Consider the following 20,360-nt stretch of genomic DNA (forward strand, 5'->3'; position numbering starts at 1 on the left):
TTTCTAAAAATTGCAGGTAAAGTAACGAACCAAAATAAAGTTAAGAGTCAAACATTTAACTGTATTTTCACTGTTCAAGGGCAAATCTGTCCAAATTCCAAAACATTGGTCAATTGAGTGAATGTAAATTGGTTTTGATTACATGAAAGATCTTCAACATGAGGTTAAATCCGATGGAACTATGGAAGTTGTTCTTTTTTGTTCGATCTCATGGAAATGAATGTTTTAGCACAAATATCCTTTTGATTTGATACATAATTTGGAAATAAAAAGTTTGGTTATCATATGAACAAAATAAAGGAATTTCATTCACGAATGCTTTCACAATATTAAAAGAGAATGCGACCTGAGAAATCATTAAACAATTGAGATTTAGCTCTGCAGGGGCAAAATCTGTCCATTTCAGGGATTGAAATAATGCATGATTACAAATTAATCCAAATTTGGGTAAAAAAAACTCCAATCAGATGAGAGTGTGCATCTTCAGGGGCACGTAAGAAAGCACAAATGTTTGATTCATATGCTTTGTGAAACTTCTGGTTCAACCTTGGTCAAGCACAGAAGGTGTTCGATGAAATGCATCAGAAAAGGAATACAACCTAATACTCGAGAAATTATATCCTTATTTTATTCGTGTTTCACAAAAAGTTTAAAACGATAAAAGATCCATTTGCAGGTTGTAATAAACAAAACAAGCTACAAAATATGCTAAGTTTGAACGACTACCAAATAAAAAAACTAATTTCTCAATTCTCCTTAACCTCACCACAATCTTCAATAACAACTTTAGCAGAAGTGGTACCACCATCCGATCCAACTTTCTCCATCTCTTTCACAACACTATACCCATCAACAACCTTCCCAAACACCACATGTTTCCCATCAAGCCACGAAGTTTTATCAGTACAAATAAAAAACTGAGACCCATTAGTATTGGGTCCCGCATTCGCCATCGAGAGCACCCCGGGACCCGTGTGCTTGATCTTGAAATTCTCATCTGCAAACTTTGCACCATAGATTGATTCTCCTCCAGTTCCATTACCTCTAGTGAAATCCCCACCTTGACACATGAAGTTTGGAATGATTCGATGGAAGGCTGAGCCTTTATAGTGCAATGCCTTTCCGCAAGTTCCAAGTCCTTTTTCACCAGTGCAGAGCGCGCGAAAGTTTTCGGCGGTTTTTGGAGTGACATCAGCGAATAGTTCCATCACGATCCGTCCGGCTTTTGCTTTGCCAATCAGTATGTCAAAAAAAACCTTTGGATTGGTCATTTTTTGTATCCGAATCTGCAAATTTGAAAGATTTTGTTATAACATAAGTACATAACCAAATTATATGACTATCTGACTCGGGTTGTTTGATAGTTGCTGATTAAGTCAGATCTCTGATTGGTTTGATAGTTGTTGATTAAGTCAGATCTCATTGAGTCAATGTAAGGTACCATGATTTTTATAACCGTCTGTAACCCCTTAGTATCTGTTTATAGTCTTGGCCATTAAATTTTTGATCAAACGCTCAACATCATGGTTTTGTGGTTTGTTTAAATAAGTTACTTGTGTTTTGAAACTAATTATATTCGATTCTAAGTATTCAATGATGCATATAATTATTTTGAAAACGCATATACAACACACCCTTAAACATGTAATTATATCAAAACCATTTTTTTTTCTCAGCAAATTTGTTACTCTTTGTAACATATATATATGTTTAATACATGCGTATTTAGATACTAATTATCAAGTATCAATCTTTTTACCAAACAGATATGAAATTCAAACACTAAGGTGGATCTTATATAGGACTAGGGGGGGCTGTGGCCCCTCCTGATTTTTTTGGCAAAAGTAGTCCTTATATTTGAATTTTATACATGTTAGGCCAAAAAATATAAAATTTTGACTATGCTCCTGTTCAACAATTTTTATACAAATTATATTTTTGCCCCCCAGAAGATTGAAGCTCGGTCAGCTAAGAATATATGTCAAAACCTAAGCGGCGTAAACTCAGATCTAAAGACCCGCAAAAAAGCGAAGATAACATCCATGAACGATCAAGCAAAGGTTAATCGAGGTAAAGAGTTCATCTTATCACGCTATTCTAGTTATGTCTACAAAACATCAAAAGGAAACAGCAATGATAGATGAATCTTTAATTTTACAGCATTATTGAGCTCCACAAGCTTACTTCGCAAGTGAAATCTTCGATATGTGCTTAAAATTGAAATTCATACATAATAGAAATCAACAGAAGCAAGATTTTGGGTAATCAAAAACTGGGTTAAAGGGAAGAAAGATAGTACCTTTGTATCGCGAGGGTATTCAGAAATGCCAGTGAGCTTCGAAAGGGATGAGGGGTTTTGATTTCTAACCTTGGGTTTTGTTAGGGTTTTTAATTTCTGGAAGAGAGTAAGTTCACAATAAAACCCCATAAGTTTATTTATTCTCATATTGTCCCCTGTACTTCTTTAAATCAACGTTTAGACTTTAGACTTTAAACTTTGACCAAATTGAATTTAATGCATGAAAATTGAGAAACTAGGTTGTCGCATGACAAATATAGTCGGGTTTTCTTAGACTACTTGGTTCGGATCCATTAAAGGGTGTTTTGACCGACGTGGAAGCGTCTTAATGGTGTTGTGACGCTCTCAAACCGTTGTAGATCGGTGTTAAGGTAAGTCTCATTATGATGAGAACGGTGAGCAACAGAAGAAATATCCAATTAAATTTCGATGTTGACTTCGATTTTGACCATATTAAAGGTCATTTTTTAAAATAATAATAATAATAATAATAATAATAAATTGTATTACCTATAAATACATACCTTCTACCTCAAACTCCTTCACATCATTCTTTTTCTTTCTTTATATTTTATAAAATTTCAATACTTCTACAAAAAAAAATGGATCCGTTCGACCTATTCAATGATGATGATGATATCTTCATAAGTACGATGTACGGGTATTGCACTACTACAACCAGAGGGTATTGCACTACTACAACCAGATCTGGCTTCTCTACTAACAAGACGTGCGATGTTAAACAAAAATCACGAAGAAGGACACGAACGTCTAGTTTACAATTATATTTGCAGAAAATTGTGTCTATTAGCCAAGCGATTCAAAAGAAAGCTTGAGTTGTGAAAATGTGTGTTTGTATGAATGGCCAACGCTTTGGAAAGCATATATCGTTTCTTTCAGTTTTTGTATATTTTAAATGTAGCTTTTAGATAAAATAAGTATATTTTTACTTATTAAATATATGTTTAGGTATGAATATTTAAATATAGTTGTTAGATAAAATAAATATTTTTTTTAACTATTAGATATATGTTTAGGTATGAATTTTTCCAAGTGAGATATGATGCTAGAGGACGGTGATGATTTACATGATTGTAGAAAATGTGTTACGACAATTAAGATGATGGCAATAGGGGGTCACCAAATTCTCTTGACAATTATATGAGAATGTCTGAGAGAATTGCAGGAGAAAGTTTGTATACATTGGCAAAAGGTGTTGAAATATTCGATGACGTTTATTTGTGGAAACCTTCGTTGAATGATATGTAACAAATATATGCGGGACATGACGAAAGACATGGTTTTCTGAGTATACTTGGAAGCATTGATTGCACACATTGGAAATTGAGAAATTTTCCCGTGGCGTGGAAAGGTCAGTATGCAAGTGGTCATCATAGAGCCCCTTCGTTGGTATTAGAGACTTTGCCAAGGCTTTTAAGATTGGAATCTTATGCAGGATCGTTTTCTGCTTTGCAAGATTGTGATCGAAAGATCGAATCAGATCGTAGATCGCATCAAAAACATTTTAAAACATAAAAACCACATATTCATCCATCAATTAACCATCCAGTTAAGAATAAATACTTTAAAACATATGAAATACACTTCTAATACATTATTTAATGATAAACAATTCAAAAGGGATATTCTACGTAGTTAGTCCAAAAAATATTTGATTTTAATATATATATATATATATATATATATATATATATATTAATGATCCTACGATCTTACGATCTTATGATCCAATCCTACGATCCTACCGAAAAAAGGTCGGGATCAATTTACTTAGGTAGGATCGTAGGATCGTACAATCCTATGATCAGATCGCGATGTTAACAACCATGGTTGTTGCATCCTAAGATTTATGGATTTGGCATGCTTATTTTGGGGTTGCGGGTTCCAACAATAACATCAACATTCTTGATCAATCACCATTATTCAACAATCTTTTGTTAGGAAAGGCATTGGATACTCCTTTCGCACTGAATGAAAATTAATATAAGTTTGGGTATTACCTTACGAATGGAATATGTAATGACCCGGATTTTCTATCATCTAATCTAATGGGATTATTAGAGTTATTTCAAAAGATTTGTGGAATTCTATTAACTCATAAAAATAAAAACATTTTATATCCCTAGCACAACCACGGGTGTACAATGAAACTTTCATACAAATTAGAACAACATGGAAATAAAACCTATTCTAGGTCCTTGTGCTCTTGTCTTCACTTATGGTACCACGACTGCTACTACATGAACCTACAAACAGAAGCACATATGCAGTATCAGACACACAGTGTCTAGTGAGTTATATTCTTAGCTATCTTTACATTCATATATTCTTTATCTAATCTTTATTCTTATTTTCCATCTCACTTCTGCATTCTACTATGTTCTTCATACTCTTCTCTTATCCCCTTAACATGCTATTCTTATACTTTATACATACTCTATCTCTATCTCTTTAACTATCTCTACTCACAACCTCTTAACAGGCTTTTCTCATTCTCTATTCTTTCTCTTCTCTATTCTCATATCTAGTGCCTCAACACTCTATTCTCATCTAGACCTAACACTCACATCTCATATCATGATCTAAGGGAAAACATCCCTCTCTCTTTATGATCCTTCGTGGATCCTTAATCTTTTATTCTTACCCTTGAATCCCTCACAGATTCCTTTCTCTTAACTCCTCGCGGGTTATATATGAGTTATTATACAGAACTCTCTTTTCTTGTTCCTCTCAAGGAACCTTTCTCTATCTTTTATAACCTTACATACTATGGATTCTCACAAGAATCACCTATCTATATTCCCAAAGGGAATCATTTATCTTTTTTTTTTCCCTATAGGGACATAATCTCATTCCCGGATGAATCTTAATCTTTGTCCCCAAAGGACCATACTCTTATTCCCGAAGGAATCATCATCTTGTCCGCAAAGGAACCTCTAACTCATTCCTGAAAGAATCATCATCTTGTCTGTAACATCCCGATATCCGAGGTATAACATTTGTTATATAGGCATGAGTTTGATTGGGTGACTCGACAAGTTGGATCCTTAACTCGTCGAGTTAGGTTGCGACCTGGGGACGTGTCAAATGGATGGACTCACCGAGTAGGGTATCTGACTCGCCGAGTCAACTCTGTGGACGGAAACCCTAATTCCTTGGGCTTGAGACCTATATAAAGGACCTTATGGCCTCCCAATTGCGACCATATCTTCCTGAGAACAACCTTAAAGAGTCATTGGTCATGTAGAGTGAGAGGGAGATCTATCTTAAGCTTATAAGTGTGATTATGTGTAACAACGCAAATTTTCAAACAAATTTTTCATTTTAAAAATATATTTATTTCCATTCATAACAAGGCATAAATAGTTTAAGTAGTCAGTCAAATACAAATAATCAAAATCCCAAGATCATAAAAGCATTCTTCAGTGTGTATCGATCACGCCGGTGCCTTCCCACGGTCCTCGCTAGTACCTGAAATACATGCACATCAACTGTAAGCATAAATGCTTAGTGAGTTCCCCAATATACAACTTACGCACATACGCCTTTCCAGGCCCCGACCTTCCGGTCCATGTGTCTCAGGGGACTTCCGTCCCTGCTGGGTAAACCTTCCGATCCTACCCACGCCGACCTTCCGGTCCATCACACAACATATCGCCTTCCGTCCCATAACATATTGCCTTCCGGCCCATAATATAATCGCCTTCCGGCCCATAACTTACATAGCACATATAACAAATAACTTACCACATATAACATACATATCACATATCATATCCGACCTTCCGGTCACACAGTCAAACCCTTCCGAGTACAGTATAGTGAGAAGACTCACCTCGTAAAAGCTGAAAGCTAGCAAATCCCGAAATGACTCGTGCACAATCCGACGAGCTACAACCTCCCTATAACATCACATATCTCATTAACACTTATATCTTCTAAGTGTGACTATCCCTAAGAAGTCAGACTTAGGTCAACTCTGGTCAACGGTCAACGGTCAACTCGACCGGACTCGGCGAGTGCCATGGCGACTCGGCGAGTCTAGACGTCCTCCAACTCTCTGAGATTCCCTATCTACTCTTCGAGTATCCTCCTCGACCCGACGAGTTACTCCTGGAAGAATCGCGGGGCCACCCCGACTCCACTCGCTGAGTCTGAAGAACAACTCGGCGAGTCCCAATAAATCTTCAAGCTACTCGCCGAGTCTGAAGAACAACTCGGTGAGTCCATGCCATGCAGACGAGCAACTGCTTCCTAAATTACGTATGGTCCCGAGATATACAATCATGGGACTTTCTGGACTTCTAAACATCTTATTACTGGGGTATAAACGTCTGGGTAATAACATAATAACCCATCTAATCACTAAATGGGTTTCATAAACCCTAGATTCGTATACACATCAAAATAACAGAAATGGTCCGAGTATTACCTGAAAACGCACTCTCTGTGTCCCCCAAACCTCAGGACTCGATCCTCCTTGATATTCCTTTGGCCAAATTCTTCTTCTTCTTGCCTAACAAGTTCCTCCAAGTTCCAATAGCTTTCTCTCCTGCTCTAGACGTCCACAACGATTAGGGTTCTTCTCAATCGACCAAAAGACGGACAATGACGGCCTAAGAGGCGTTATATACGATCCAAAACCGAACGGTTAGGGTTTCTGCTGAACAGCGTCGACTCGCCGAGTCCATATCTAGACTCGTCGAGTCCAGTCGCGAACCCGCGACCAAGTCTGCGATCCTACTCGGTGAGTCTAGGCTCCAACTCGCCGAGTCCCCTCTTAAATCACCCCCAAAAACATAATTTAATAATACCTGAGATTCCGGGCTGTTACAACTCTCCCCCGCTAGGATTAGACTTCGCCCTCGAAGTCTCATTCTGAAAATAGTTCCGGATGCTGCTCCCGCATCTCACGTTCCGGCTCCCAAGTCATTTCCGATCCCTTACGGTGTTGCCATTGAACCAACACCAGAGGTACCTCCTTGTTCCTCAGAACCTTGATCTTCCGATCCCTCATAGCCACTGGTCTCTCCGCATAATTCAGGCTCGCATCCACCTGAATATCCTCTAATGGAACCACTGCCGACTCATCGGCTATGCACTTCCTCAATTGCGACACATGAAAGGTGTCGTGGATCTGTCCCAACTCCGCTGGCAACTCCAACCGATAGGCTACCCGGCCTATCCTTGCACTCACACGAAATGGCCTAATATACCGGGGACCCAACTTGCCCCTCTTCCTGAATCGAATCACTCCTTTCCAAGGAGAGACCTTCAGGAGAACGAAGTCGCCGACCTGAAATTCAAGCTCGGATCGGCGCCTGTCTGCATAACTCTTCTGCCGGCTCTGGGCGGTCAATAACCTTTGTCTCACTTGCTGAATCTGCTCTGTCGTCTGGAGCACGATCTCCGTGCTGCCCATCACTCTCTGTCCCACCTCTCCCCAGCAAATGGGGGTCCGACACCTCCTACCATACAACAGCTCAAAAGGTGGCATACCAATGCTCGAATGATGGCTGTTGTTGTAGGAAAACTCTGCTAAGGGTAAATATGCATCCCAGCTACCCCCGAAGTCTAACACACACGCTCGAAGCATGTCCTCCAGTGTCTGAATCGTCCGCTCGCTCTGACCGTCTGTCTGGGGATGGTATGCGGTACTAAAATGCAATTTGGTACCCAGCTCCTCATGAAATTTTTCCAGAACCTGGAAGTGAAACGCACATCACGGTCTGAAACAATCGAGATCGGCACCCCATGCCGAGATACCACCTCTCTCACATATATCTCCGCCAACTTCTCCGCTGAAGAACTCTCACTGATGGCAAGGAAGTGTGCACTCTTCGTCAACCTATCCACAATCACCCAAATTGCATCAACTCCCCTAGCAGTCCTCGGCAATTTGGTGATAAAATCCATAGCGATTTGTTCCCACTTCCACTCGGGAATCTCCAATGGCTGTAACTTGCCATGCGGTCTCTGGTGCTCGGCCTTAACCCTACGACAGGTCAAGCACCTCTCAACGAACCATGCGACGTCCCTCTTCATACAGGGCCACCAATACTCTTTCCTCAAGTCCAAATACATCTTCGTAGCACCGGGATGGATCGAGAATTTCGATCTATGAGCCTCTTCCATCAAAGTAATACGTGTACCGCCCACGAACGGTACCCAAATCCGGCCCTGAAATGTCATAAGCCCTCGACCATCCTGAACGAACTCTGAAATTAGCCCCACAACCCACTCTTTCTTCCGCATTTCTGGTCGCACCGCTTCGGCCTGTGCCCCACGAATAGCATCCAATACAGGAGTCATCACAGTCAGTCTCAAGCATACATCTCGCAATGGAGTGCTCTCCGCCTTGCGGCTCAACGCGTCGGCCACCACATTAGCCTTACCTGGGTGGTACAGGATCTCACAATCATAATCCTTGACCACATCCAGCCACCTCCTCTGACGCATATTTAGATTGGGCTGATCCATCAAATACTTCAAGCTCTTATGGTCCGTATATATCGTACATCGAACCCCATACAGGTAGTGACGCCAAATCTTGAGAGCGAACACTACTGCTCCCAACTCTAAATCATGCGTAGGGTATCTCGCCTCATGAGGCTTCAGCTGCCTCGACGCATAAGCTATCACATGACCCCTCTGCATCAACACTGCACCCAGTCCCGAAATCGATGCGTCGCAATATACCACAAAATCTTCCATCCCTTCTGGGAGAGCTAATACCGGGGCTTCGCACAACCTCTGGCGAAGTGTCTCAAAGGAGGTTTGCTGCTCGGGCCCCCATGAGAATGCAACACCCTTCCGGGTCAATCTGGTGAGTGGCACTGCGATCTTGGAGAAATCCTTGATGAATCTCCGATAATACCCTGCCAACCCAAGGAAGCTCCTGATCTCAGAAGGTGACTTCGGCACCTCCCAACTCATCACCGCCTCAACCTTGGCCGGATCGACCAATATCCCTTTCTAATTGACAACATGTCCTAGAAATTGGACCTCTCGCAGCCAGAAGTCACATTTGGAGAACTTTGCATAAAGCTTCTCCGACCTCAATACCTCGAGGACCTCCCTCAAATGCTCCTCATGCTGCTCTCTAGATCTAGAATACACCAGAATGTCGTCGATAAATACAATCACTGACCGATCCAACATCGGTCTGCATACTCTATTCATGAGATCCATGAACACAGCCGGGGCATTGGTGAGCCCGAAAGGCATCACCACAAACTCATAATGCCCATATCGCGTCCTAAACGCTGTCTTCTGGACATCCCCCTCCCGTACTCTCACCTGATGGTACCCTGACCTCAGATCGATCTTGGAAAACCAAGACGCTCCCTGCAACTGATCGAATAAATCATCGATCCTCGGTAACGGGTAACGGTTCTTGACCGTCAACTTGTTCAACTCCCGGTAATCAATACACATCCGGTGTGAACCATCCTTCTTCTTGACGAACATAATAGGTGCTCCCCACGGCGAGCTGCTCGGCCGAATGAATCCCTTCCCCAGTAACTCCTGGAGCTGCGAGGACAACTCTTGCATCTCTGGAGGTGCAAGACGATAAGGCACCTTAGCAATAGGCGCGGCCCCCGGAACCAGATCGATACCAAACTCTACTTGCCTCACAGGAGGTACTCCCAGCAGCTCCTCGGGGAAAACATCTGGGAACTCACGCACCACAGGGACCTCCTCAACTGATTTCGGTCTCTCGGAAACCTCCCGCGTATCCATCACATACGCCACAAAACCCTTACAGCCCTGCTGTAGACACTGCCTCGCCCTAGCGGCCGAACAAAAAGCTGATCCCGAACGGGTACCCTCGCCGTACACCGAAAGAACTCCCCCACTATGGTCTCGTATAGTCACCAACTGACGCTCACAGTCGATGACAGCGCCGAATCGGCTCAACCAGTCCATGCCCACGATGACACAGACATCACCCATCGCAATAGGAATCAGGTCAATCGGGAATTCAACCCCGAAAATCTCTAGTACACATCCCCGAAGAACCTCCGTGGCACAAATCACTTTCTCGTCAGCTATAGAAACTCTCAAAGGTCGACTCAACGACTCACGACTAACGCTGATATGCTGACTAAAGGCTAAGGACACAAAGGACCTACTCGCACCCGAGTCAAATAACACTAAGGCAGGCACAGAGTTCACAAGGAAAGTACCTACGCATATAATAACATAAGCATAACATCTCGACATTTAAAATAAATACATGAATTACAACATACCTGCCACGACATCGGGCGCAGCGCGGACCTCTTCCGCAGTCAGCTGAAAGGCTCTTCCCCGAGCCCTCGGGGCCTCGGCCTTCACCAGTCGAGTCGCAGTAGCTCCGGCAGCAGGTGTAGATCCCTGAAGAAGCTGAGGGCACTCGACCTTCCTATGGCCTGTCTGGTTGTAATGAAAGCAAACCGTAAATCCCTTGGGACACTCCCTAGCAATGTGCCCCTCCTTGCCACACTTGTAGCAAGCACCAGATCGACACGCCCCCTCATGACCCTTGCCGCACTTTCCGCAAGTGCGGCCCTTCGAACCTCCTTTGCTCGTATCGGCGGACTTTACCCGCTTGGCTGCCGGCTGGAACTGAGCCGGTCGCCGGTCCACCCGCTGAGACTCGGCCTCCTCCCTGGCCTGGGTCTCCAACTCGATCTCGCGCTTCCTGGCATTCGCCTGAAGCTCAGCAAAAGTATGGTAAGTGGAGTTTGACACAAACTCTCGGATATCCCTCCTCAACACTCCCAAGTACCGGCTCATCCGAGCCTGATCAGTGGACACCAGCTCGGGGCAGAACATCGCCCTCTCATGAAACTTCCGCGTGATCACCGAGACAGAATCAGTACCCTGCTTGAGGGTTAAGAACTCCTGAACCAATCGTTCCCTCTCCACCGGGGGAACGTACTCATCTCTGAACATGGCAGTAAACCCCTCCCATGTTACTGCTGTAGTCTCTGCCAAAGTGAAGTTCGCCGTCACGAACTTCCACCAGTCCTTCGCTCCCAGACGGGGCTGGTTCAATGCGAACCGTACCCTCAGGTGCTCCGGGCATGAACAAGTGTAAAAGCACCCCTCTATATCCGCGATCCACCTCATCGCAGCAATCGGATCCTGCGTCCCATCGAACTCTGGTGGCTTCGTGTTGCTGAACTCTCGGAATAGCAACGAATCACCCCCCTGTGGCCTAGCAGCGGCCACAGCTGCGGTAGCTACAGCGGTTGCAGCCTCAGTCAATGCAGCGTACCGCTCATCGAACGTCTCCATCAGTGTGGTCTTAATAGACCCAAACATCTCCGGGATCTCAGCCCGGATCGCCGCCGCTACATCCTCGTGAATCATCTGACGAATCTCCTTGTCACTCACACCGCTCGAACTCGCTCCGTGGCGCGGTCTAACCATGATGTCTCTGAAATACAACATAAAACTATCAGAGACTCCACCGAGTATAATCGTACTCGATACGCAACCCTACTCAGTCCCCGATATCCAGGGATTCTTACTTGGGTCTCCCACTGACCCGGTGTCCTTGGTAGTACGGGCCCAATACTACCGACCACACCGCATCAGCGTTCATCCCAAGTCCTCCTCCCGAAACTCCGGATAGTGAGTACTCTACTTCTGATATGCACTATCTACCCGCATACTAGCAACGCATCTCATATAGGCAAATTTCCCTAGACTAAGGCATCACAAATCAGGCCACTCTAGTCCTATCATGAATACCTAGTCTTCTAGCATGCATAACAATTCATATCATATAATATTGTAAGGTATTTTGGGGATCTTTACCGTTCGGGCGCTGACTGATCGTACACACTGCTTCTTTCTTGCTTACCACGAAACCATTTACAAAAGTTTATGCCTTTATTTAAAAAGTTTTCCTCAAATCCTCGGTTTGAGTTCAGCTACTCCCGAAGGTGCACCCGAATCCCTCAAACCAAGGCTCTGATACCAATTGTAACAACGCAAATTTTCAAACAAATTTTTCATTTTAAAAATATATTTATTTCCATTCATAACAAGGCATAAATAGTTTAAGTATTCTGTCAAATACAAATAATCAAAATCCCAAGATCATAAAAGCATTCTTCAGTGTGTATCGATCACGCCGGCGCCTTCCCACGGTCCTCGCTAGTACCTGAAATACATGCACAACAACTGTAAGCATAAATGCTTAGTGAGTTCCCCAATATACAACTTACGCACATACGCCTTTCCAGGCCCCGACCTTCCGGTCCATGTGTCTCAGGGGACTTCCGTCCCTGCTGGGTAAACCTTCCGGTCCTACCCACGCCGACCTTCCGGTCCATCACACAACATATCGCCTTCCGGCCCATAACATATTGCCTTCCGGCCCATAATATAATCGCCTTCCGGCCCATAACTTACATAGCACATATAACAAATAACTTACCACATATAACATACATATCACATATCATATCCAACCTTCCGGTCACACAGTCAAACCCTTCCGGGTACAGTATAGTGAGAAGACTCACCTCGTAAAAGCTGAAAGCTAGCAAATCCCGAAATGACTCGTGCACAATCCGACGAGCTACAACCTCCCTATAACATCACATATCTCATTAACACTTATATCTTCTAAGTGTGACTATCCCTAAGAAGTCAGACTTAGGTCAACTCTGGTCAACGGTCAACGGTCAACTCGACCGGACTCGGCGAGTGCCATGGCGACTCGGCGAGTCTAGACGTCCTCTAACTCTCTGAGATTCCCTATCTACTCTTCGAGTATCCTCCTCGACCCGACGAGTTACTCCTGGAAGAATCGCGGGGCCACCCCGACTCCACTCGCCGAGTCTGAAGAACAACTCGGCGAGTCCCAGTAAATCTTCAAGCTACTCGCCGAGTCTGAAGAACAACTCGGCGAGTCCATGCCATGCAGACGAGCAACTGCTTCCTAAATTACGTATGGTCCCGAGATATACAATCATGGGACTTTCTGGACTTCTAAACATCTTATTACTGGGGTATAAACGTCTGGGTAATAACATAATAACCCATCTAATCACTAAGTGGGTTTCATAAACCCTAGATTCGTATACACATCAAAATAACAGAAATGGTCCGAGTATTACCTGAAAACGCACTCTCTGTGTCCCCCAAACCTCAGGACTCGATCCTCCTTGATATTCCTTTGGCCAAATTCTTCTTCTTCTTGCCTAACAAGTTCCTCCAAGTTCCAATAGCTTTCTCTCCTGCTCTAGACGTCCACAACGATTAGGGTTCTTCTCAATCGACCAAAAGACGGACAATGACGGCCTAAGAGGCGTTATATACGATCCAAAACCGAACGGTTAGGGTTTCTGCTGAACAGCGTCGACTCGCCGAGTCCATATCTGGACTCGTCGAGTCCAGTCGCGAACCCGCGACCAAGTCTGCGATCCTACTCGGCGAGTCTAGGCTCCAACTCGCCGAGTCCCCTCTTAAATCACCCCCAAAAACATAATTTAATAATACCTGAGATTCCGGGCTGTTACAACTCTCCCCCGCTAGGATTAGACTTCGCCCTCGAAGTCTCATTCTGAAAATAGTTCCGGATGCTGCTCCCGCATCTCACGTTCCGGCTCCCAAGTCATTTCCGATCCCTTACGGTGTTGCCATTGAACCAACACCAGAGGTACCTCCTTGTTCCTCAGAACCTTGATCTTCCGATCCCTGATAGCCACTGGTCTCTCCGCATAATTCAGGCTCGCATCCACCTGAATATCCTCTAATGGAACCACTGCCGACTCATCGGCTATGCACTTCCTCAATTGCGACACATGAAAGGTGTCGTGGATCTGTCCCAACTCCGCTGGCAACTCCAACCGATAGGCTACCCGGCCTATCCTTGCACTCACACGAAATGGCCTAATATACCAGGGACCCAACTTGCCCCTCTTCCTGAATCGAATCACTCCTTTCCAAGGAGAGACCTTCAGGAGAACGAAGTCGCCGACCTGAAATTCAAGCTCGGATCGGCGCCTGTCTGCATAACTCTTCTGCCGGCTCTGGGCGGTCAATAACCTTTGTCTCACTTGCTGAATCTGCTCTGTCGTCTGGAGCACGATCTCCGTGCTGCCCATCACTCTCTGTCCCACCTCTCCCCAGCAAATGGGGGTCCGACACCTCCTACCATACAACAGCTCAAAAGGTGGCATACCAATGCTCGAATGATGGCTGTTGTTGTAGGAAAACTCTGCTAAGGGTAAATATGCATCCCAGCTACCCCCGAAGTCTAACACACACGCTCGAAGCATGTCCTCCAGTGTCTGAATCGTCCGCTCGCTCTGACCGTCTGTCTGGGGATGGTATGCGGTATTTTGTATGCTATTTATATGATGTGATACACTGCATTATTTCTATGTGATTTATGCTATATATGTTTCAGAGTTTACAGAGTTAGGACTGGAAGGTCCACAGAGTTAGGACTAGAGGGTCCATAGAGTTATGGGACTAGAGGGTCCCACTGAGACACATTAACCAGAGGGTCAAACAGAGTTATAGCCTCGAGTGGCTCATATGTGTTGTATGTGGTATCTTGGGGAACTCACTAAGCTCCGTGCTTACCGTGTTATGTGTTATGTGTTTCAGGTTTTCCTCTCGGAATCGCGGGACGACACCGACTTCATTGTACACTCCAGAGAAGGAGTTATGAGGATCCTGGATTATTAATGGAGTTGTGCTTTGTAATTGAATAAATGAGATTTTAATAAAAGGTGTCATGAGGATTTATATGATTTTAAATGAAAATTTTGTTTGAAAAATTCACGGTGTTACAAGTTGGTATCAGAGCCTTGGTTTGAGGGATTTGGATGCACCTTCGGGTATGTCTGAACTCAAACTGAGGAATTGAGGAAAGTTTTTTCAAAATAAATGATTTTTCTAAAACGAGCAGGAGTTTTAAGAGAAAACGAGAAAGATCGGTGTGTACAATCAACCGGAGCCCGAACGGTGATTTCCCAAAACACCCTTACCTTATGTGTTATGAGATATTATACATGATAGAGACAGGCTAGGTATTTCATATTTTAGGATTAGAGTGGCCTAATTTGTGATGCGCTTTCGAGTATGTGCTGAGTAATAGTATCCAACGGGAATCCTTGTAGAGAAGGAACTTGAGTAGAGAAGTAATCTAGGAGAGATACCTAGATGAGCATTTATGGTACCTACTGCGAGAATAGTTAGTCACCCACGAGGGGTAGAGTTACTTGATTTCGGTGATATCTTTTGAGCGTGAGTAGAGCCAGTGGAGTTGTACCTAGAGTGGTTTCTAGTGTTGGTAGAGATTATTCAATGCCCGAATGTTGCTTGCTTCGTGCTTTGTAGAACTCTCGGTGATGGGAGACAGATACTAAGTGAATATGACGATATTCAGGAGGTAGGTGGCTGACATCATTAGGAGTTCTTCAGCAGCTAATGGCGGAGAAATGTGAGAACCTAGGAAGAGCCTAGGAAGTGACCTTAGTCAGAAGAGTACGTTGGCAGAGTAGAGCATTTCGCTGGGAAGCGAGTACGCATAAGGGGATTGGTGATTGAGAGGGTTGAGCAACTACTCAGGGAATCTCAGATGGTCCGTGTAGAGAGTATGGGTAGATGTGGCAGGTAGTATGGGCTCGTACTACTGAAAGCAGAGGACCCATACTTGGTGCAGGGAGTATTCCGGAAATTCTGAGTAGCAGATCGAGAGGTGATGTCATGGTTCGGGTACCATGATCAGTAGCAGATCAAGAGGTGATGTCATGGTTCGGGTACCATGATCAGTAACAAATCGAGAGGTGATGTTATGGATCTGGGTACCATGATCGGTAGCAGAGCGAGAGGTGATGTCTTGGTTCGAGTACCATGCTTCGTAGCGGATAATGTTTGTGCTTTTTCCAGTTATCCTGTCGTGTTTAGGTTATTCTATGATCGGATGCGATAGAATATGGGGCCAGAGGGCCATGTTGAATGAGTTTCAACAGAGCACACCTTGAGAAGAGATTTGGGTTGATTTCCAAAAGATTTTTAGTGAGATGTCAGTTAGAGTCGCAAGACTCAAAGATGAGTGGAGATGGTATTATATGAAGGATTGCGGCCTGAGTTGAGAAATCAGCAGATAGTGGAGACGTCACCTTCTGTGATCTGAGTGGTGCTATTTCCGTTTCCTGTGGGAAACATAAGAAGTGTCGAGATCTTCGGTTTTGACCTTGGGGGTAAGCCCTACGGGGTAGCAGTGATGGCGATATTCCACTGAAGTATTTGGCAGTATGTCTGCCGCGAGGTAATGATATAGCATGAGCAGGCTGTCGGTGGGAACTAAGATGGTCAAGGACTAGGACACACCTTACTCGAGTATAGTAGGGCACGTGTTAGCTGTAGCAGCGGATGATCAAGAAAAGTATATCAGGGAGATGGATTTTTTTGTCTATTATGGGTATCGAGAGTGGAAATGGAGTCTCTACTCTTATGATGAGTGATGTGATAGAGCGTTGGTTGAGGAGTCAAGGATGAAGAGAATGATAGTTCATTATTTCCAGACTAAGAGTCAGAGTTAATACTGGACAGTTGGGGAGGTCCGGTGATGGGAGGGTGTGAGTTTCTGAATGAATAGAGACAGTCATGATGGGAGGTTCTGAGGATTTCATCTGAGATTGGGGTTATTTGGGGTTGCTTGATCTCTATCGGGAGATCATCGAGCGTGCGTAGCACCTTCTAGGAGTAGGTGTGATGTTATTGGTGGGAACAGTCTGTGGGATAGATTATTGGTGCGTCAAATGATGATGGTTCAAACCCTGAGTGAGGGAGAACCGAGTATTATAATGAGAGAATCAGAGGTTGGTTCAAGAGCAGTTAGAGAACTAGATATAGGGACGTGTGGTACGGATTCAGAATACCAGCGTTATTGGTGGTTAAAATTTATGCATGAGGCTCGTGCTCATGAAAGGATGAGTGTCTCCACGGCCGGTGGCTGTTGGTCAGGGAACTTGTAGTGGTTAGAAATTCTTCGAGGTGGTTTGGCTTGTAAGGTTAGTTCAGCGGTTGTGAAATTCTGGTCCAATGTATGGGCTGTTATATGTAGTTTGGGAAGAGCAGATGTGAAATTAGACAACCAACCTCAGGGTCGGTTAGAGTGTTCTTGCATGAGTTTTGAGCAATAGAGGAGGAAGTTTCGAATGGTTGTCATCATGTTCCGAGTCATTGTCGATTCATCAGTGTTTCATTTGAGAGTTGGGATACTTCGAAGTTGGGCGTTTTGTGAAATGAAGGATAGTTATGATATCCTGGGGGAATGCTTTAAGGTATCCGTGTATGATGCTGTAAGTATGGGATCGGTGACTGAGGCAGGACATCGTGATGTTCTGCGATGGTGTTCTGGGGTATCCGAGTATAATTCCCTAAATTCCGAATTATCTTTAGAGTCTTGAGTTTGAGGCGGCAAGTGGTGAATCAAGTATCTACGCTTCCAGTTGGATCCCTTTGGGTATTGACATCAAGAGGGATCATTTAAGAAGGTGGATTGCATCAGGGAAAGTTGTTTTGTTATGGCGGTTGTCGTCAGATATTATGATGCATAATTTGGATGAGTGTGGGTACCTATCTATGTTAGTCCGCGGAGCATGAGTTAGAGGACGCAGTGTGGTGTTAGCATGAGTCTGAGACTGTGGGACGATAAAAGAAAGCGCTGCTAGTCAGCAAGAGGGTGTCATAATACTACGGGGAGCCGTAGTACTCATTAGTCAGCGAGAGGGTGTTGTGATACTGCGGGGAGCCGTAGTACTCACTAGTCAGTGAGAGGGTGTTGTGATGCTGCGGGGAGCCGTAGTACTCACTAGTCAGCGAGAGGGTGTTGTGATACTGTAGGGAGCCGTAGTACTCACTAGTCAGCGAGAGGGTGTTGTGATGATGCGGAGAGCCGTGGTACTCACTAGTCAATAAGAGGATGTTATGGTGCGGTAGGGAGCCGCGTTATTTGTGATCAGAGCATGACGCAAGAGAGTTGTTAGGCTTGAGTAGCCTTATCAGGTTGAGTATTCGGGAGCCTAAGGGGCAGATCAGGAAAGACACAAAGGTCTCTATATTTGTCGGGAATCATTATACTCTGATTTGAGTTATGGTTGTCACAACCCAAGGGCATTGGAGAAAAGGTATATGCACGGGTTGCGGGCCATGAGTCGTGAATTGAGTGCTTCTTTGGATCGAGCGGATCCAACTCTGGGTCAGACCAAACTCTCGAGTCTGAGTTTGGCTCTGGTGGTGCGTTGGGTAGGCATAATGAGATTCTAGATTCTGAGGTGGATTCCATGTTGAGACGAATTGTTATTCAGCTAATGTCTTAGACCTGTGTAGGTCAACACTCGGGTATGGGAGGTACCACAAGGTGCGTGTATCTAGGGAGTGGTGTTCGATCGAGGTCGAGGGTGAAGCGATTTAGTGGGTTTTTGGTATTCGTTGGGGTAAAGAGGGCTTTGTGACTTGTGTGTCACCGAGCCGAGATTGTTGTTGTGAGAAGGAAGTCGGTGAGACATGTCAGGGCATGTTATGGGGAATCTTTGGAGGTTCTAGGTTGGAAAGTGGAAGTGAACTGGTTCTCAGGGTTCAAGGGGATACATGAGAGGAAGCTGAGGCTTATGACTACTAAATGTCAGAGGATATTTTGAGCATTTCCCTGAGTTTGAGGGCAGAGTATTGAGAGTCCTTTGTTCAGATGGGATTTTGATGACAGTATAGTGGATGGATCCCTGGTGTAGTGTGACCTTTTCGCTCCATGGAGTAGGATATGGGGCATTTAGTATGAGTGGTATGAATGATCGGTAGCCAATTGTTGGTGTTCGTTTATAAGAAATCAGAGAAGCAGTAAGATACCAAGGTTTGGTGATTCGAGTAGCAAATAGCATGGTGATAGTTTGAATGGGTGGTCTGGCGGCGGGTAAGGCCACAAGAGATTCCAGCTTTTTGGGAATGTCAGAAGGGAGTATCTTGGCGGAAGAAGGGTTGATTTTGTTCCAGACTTGAGATTTCTATGTGGATTCAGGAGCCCATGGGAAAGATATCAGTGTGGTACGAGATCCTTTTGGTGGTGCCTTCGGGTTGTTAGATTCAATTTATGTATGGTTAAGGAGTGATTTCGAGGACGAAATCTAATTCAAGTGGGGGAGAATTGTAACATCCCGATATCCGAGGTATAACATTTGTTATATAGGAATGAGTTTGATTGGGTGACTCGATGAGTTGGATCCTTAACTCGTCGAGTTGGGTCGCTACCTGGGGACGTGTCAAATGGATGGACTCGCCGAGTCGGGTATCTGACTCGCCGAGTCAGCGTTGTGGACAGAAACCCTAATTCCTTTGGCTTGAGACCTATATAAAGGACCTTATGGCCTCCCAATTGCGGCCATATCTTCCAGAGAACAACCCTAAAGAGTCCTTGGTCATGTAGAGTGAGAGGGGGAGCTATCTTGAGCTTATAAGTGTGATTATGCAAAAGAGGAAGAGGTGACAATCAAGAATGCCAAAGGAAATTGCTAGATCTGAAGATTTCATTCAAAGGGGCTTCAGTTGGAGGTATTATCTTCAACTCCTTTCCCTCCCTAATTGTGTAGATCTATTATTTCGGAAATTAGGGCTTATATTATCTTCATGGTGGGGTTTTGGATGCATTAAACTCCTTTCCAAGCTTGAGTGGTAGATCTGGACCTTGTAAGGTCCAGAGAGTTCGAAAGTATGAGATTATAGATGAGCAAACTTGGGGTTTGGAAGCTATGAAGCTTTATTGGAGTCATAATGATGTATAAGCAAAATATACCATGCATAGACATCAAGGTCGACCTTTGCGTGACTTTTGGGTTCTAGGAGGCCAGATGTCACACCCAAAAACCATGAACGGCGGAAACGTTCTGGGGCGGAGGATGTCATGTACAATATCACAACAATGAAAAGTAGTAAACAAGCAACAACATCATCCATTGCATTAATAATATAATTTTAATACAAGTGTTTTCTGTCAATATACAATAGACACTAAAGTATAAATCAA

General features: G+C 44.1%; 1 protein-coding gene across 1 annotated transcript; it reads right to left on the reverse strand.

Annotated features, from left to right (window-relative positions):
- Window positions 1-603: 603 nt before the first annotated feature.
- On the reverse strand, window positions 604-2,457 carry LOC111903889 (peptidyl-prolyl cis-trans isomerase CYP19-3). Its single transcript, XM_023899663.3, has 2 exons — window positions 2,300-2,457; window positions 604-1,286 (listed from the first exon to the last, which is right to left on the reverse strand). Exons 1-2 carry the CDS (start codon window positions 2,444-2,446, stop codon window positions 747-749), a joined length of 687 nt encoding a protein of 228 aa, XP_023755431.2. The 5' UTR covers window positions 2,447-2,457; the 3' UTR covers window positions 604-746.
- Between the last annotated feature and the right edge of the window lie 17,903 nt (window positions 2,458-20,360).

The sequence above is a fragment of the Lactuca sativa genome, chromosome 9 (genome assembly GCF_002870075.4).
Source record: "Lactuca sativa cultivar Salinas chromosome 9, Lsat_Salinas_v11, whole genome shotgun sequence".
In the NCBI taxonomy this organism is placed as follows: Eukaryota; Viridiplantae; Streptophyta; class Magnoliopsida; order Asterales; family Asteraceae; genus Lactuca; species Lactuca sativa.